Here is a 3,221-nt window from a genome sequence, read left to right on the forward strand (position 1 = left end):
GGCAGAATTTCTGAGTTCTGAGTACAATGAAAGCACCACGACTGCAGTTTTTGTGTTGGATGTAAAAGGGCACATGACGCTGTGACGTAGGCTAGAATCATGGCGGCGGTCAAAGTTACTTTGCCTAGTAACTAGCTACTTTGAAAGTAACGAGTAACTTGAAGTAACTGAGTTACTTTTGATAGAAGTAACTAGTAGAAGTATTGGTCCCCGTGGGATTTTCCCCACGGGAACCAATAAAGTACACTTTCTTCTTCTTCTTCTTCTAATGTAACTAAATTACTATTTTAAAGTAACTTACGCAACACTGCGCTTGACACATTTGAACACACTCAGTAAGCATCATCTTTCTACACGGAGAAGGGGCATCGTTTAACCCAGTCCAACTCATTCCTAACCTAATCAAATACTCTGTGGATTCTGTAACTAACCAACTAACACACAAGAAAAAATAGAGCAAAAAAAGAAAACAAACACAAGATCCTGAATGGGAGATTCCACACTCTCGGTGCCGGGCTCGGACTACACAATATGTGTGTTGTAGTGCTCACTGTGTCACATTAGGCCAATTAGAGAGTCGGTGTGTCTAAAAAGCATGTGTGTAAATATAGGTTGAGTAATAGCAACTAAGAAATGTCATTTTAATGTGTATGTAATGATATAGTGGTTGCATGTTAGTGTTTTAAGGGCATGTATTGTGCTCATTCTAGCTTCATATATATATTTTTTTTATCCAAGGACTCAATGGTTAGTTGGCAGGACTTGCAGTTCAAAATAATTATGTATTTTACTGGTGCTGTTCATCCTCAATCAAACTCAAGCCACTTTTAAGCTAACATACTTCTGACTGGCTGCTGCTCATAGGCAGAAAGTCTTTAAGCTAAGCATAAGAGTGACAAGAACGACAAGAAATACTCAGACTGAGATTTCGGTGTGGACATTAAGCTTTGGGTCAGGACTTTTTTTATAGAGAGTAATGTGAACCATGTCTGACCTCTGTGTAGATGGATCGTCTCAGACGTTGTCTGGGCTCAAGTTTGGTCGGTTTTCGGTTTCTTCTTCCCGCCTGATTAATGTGTTACACTCTGCCCATCAGGGACCTTAAAAATGAACTTTCTTTAAGAACAATTTAACCCTCGTTCAGCATAGACACAGCTGTGCTAATGTGTTTATACCAGTCTAACCATAGCTAGTCACCAGGTATCACATCTTTGTTTGTCAGCCATTCAAACTATACTAACTCTCCAAACTGTTATTTAGTTTCCATCTTAGTTTGTGTCCAAAGTTTAAAACATGTTCTTACTGATGTATTTAATCTTTAGATGGAAACAAACTAGCTAAACTGCTAGCTTCTAGCTAAACTGCTAAACGTCTAGCTAAACATCTAGCTAAACTTTGTAAATCCTCTCTTTCATGGATGAAAGAGGATTAAGCAATATTATAAAACCTGTGACTAGTTACACTGATCATTTAAACTCTGTTGCCCAACCCTGGAGACCTGTCAGTCTAGTTAAAAATGTTTATTTGTTTGTTTGTTTGTTTTTGTTTGTCACACTGTCACTTTGCTGCTCTTGTTTGCACATTTGCACGTGCATTTTGTTGTCTGCTGTCTGTTAACAAAAAAAGAAGAAAAAAAAGTCATCCTTAGATAGTTAGTTAGTTTTTGTTAATTTATGTTGTAATTCATGTTAGGTCAGTCTGTCTTGTCTCTGCTAGCCAGCTAACTACGCCTCTTAGTTAGCTAGTTTAGTGTTTTCTGTTTATTTATGTTGTAAATTTATGTTGCATGTAGCACCTTGGTCCTGGAGGACCGTTGTTTCGCTTCACTGTGTATTAACTGTGGTTGAAGTGACAATAAAGTTGACTTGACTTGACTTATTTGCTGACTGGGAACCACTTGCTGACCAGCTGGGGAAAACGCATTTTCCCAAGTGACTGAGGATTATCAGGGGGTCGCGATCTGGTCAGTAGTCCTGCGAAGAGAGAAAGAGTTTGGACTGTTTAACTCTCTGGTCTCTGTTTTTCAGAACTGAAGGAAGATTTTGCTCCAAAAATGAGTAAAGATGTCAAATAGGTGCTCTTGGAAACCTTTTGGGTGTTCCATTGGAGCTTTTCTAGCTGCTCAGAAATAAGGATTGTTTTATGTTTATTACTATTATCTGACAGCTACACTGTGGTGTGCTACTAACTATTTTAAATTTTGCTTATGAATACTGAACATGGTGTAGGTGGTATGGGGGAGGTGATGGTGATAAAAAATGTGCTAGTTGGCAGTGGTGATGACAGAAGAGAAGACGGTTTACTCACAGTTGGACTGCTCTCTTATTGCTGCATTTGTGTGTCACATAGTGAAGTTATACTTTCTCTGATTTTCTTTATTTTGTTATTTTTCAGGGTTTAACTGTCGGATTCAGAAGCCCAGAGGACCCAGAGATCCTCCAGCTGAGTGGACTCGGGTGGAGAGATGAACTGGTTTAACTGGTTTATCAGAGACTGTTGGACTGGACTGGACTGAATTAGACTTGAATCTGACTGTTTGTGTGATTTGATTTGCTAAACTGGTGTCACTGTGATCATCTGACCGGGTTCAGAAAGCTGCCTGTAAATATTTATCGAAATCATGCTTGACGTGTCTGTATTTTATGTATTTAAAGGTTCAATTTACCTTTTTGGTGGGAATAATTTAATATGTTAAATATTTCGAATAGACGTTTACAGACTTTGACCACAATCTTAAATCATATTTGACCTCCTGACCAGGGGCTTTATCTTATTTTAGATGTTGAATCTTCACTGTCACTATCATTTGAAGACACAAAAGCTCAGTATCACTAACATTTGATTTTGTAACGTGAGTGTTAATGACAAATTGTAAAAATAAAAATGGAACATCACATCTGCTGAGCGTAATTAATTTTTTTACTAATAAAGGATTTCTGTTAACTATAAGGTTTCATGGGGAAAAAGGATTCATTTGGCTCAACACACCTTAAATTTTTATATTTGAAGGTTTTGTGCTTTGTACATTTTAAACAAATGCTACAAGAAGCTGATCCACGCAGGATTGCTTTTCACAAAATGGTGAAAAGTAAAAGATAAAACCTGGTTCTTTGGTCTGTGAAGTACCTAAAAAAAAGGAAATTATATCAACAAGTGAAGTACTCTCAAACACACCAAAGCAGAAGTCCTCGAAGTCCTCAGAGCTAATCTCAGTACAGTCA

General features: G+C 37.8%; 1 protein-coding gene across 1 annotated transcript in view; it reads left to right on the forward strand.

The window, feature by feature from the left end:
- The window catches only part of ptpn18 (protein tyrosine phosphatase non-receptor type 18), a 32,502-nt gene extending 30,034 nt beyond the window's left edge, over nucleotides 1–2,468 (forward strand). Inside the window, exon 15 of the mRNA XM_005750424.1 lies at nucleotides 2,395–2,468. Within this exon, the coding sequence (XP_005750481.1) occupies nucleotides 2,395–2,468 (74 nt within the window). The remainder of the gene's footprint in view (nucleotides 1–2,394) is intronic.
- Nucleotides 2,469–3,221: the final 753 nt, after the last annotated feature.

The sequence above is a fragment of the Pundamilia nyererei genome, unplaced genomic scaffold (genome assembly GCF_000239375.1).
Source record: "Pundamilia nyererei isolate P.nyererei 1_Seehausen unplaced genomic scaffold, PunNye1.0 scaffold00273, whole genome shotgun sequence".
Classification (NCBI taxonomy): Eukaryota; Metazoa; Chordata; class Actinopteri; order Cichliformes; family Cichlidae; genus Pundamilia; species Pundamilia nyererei.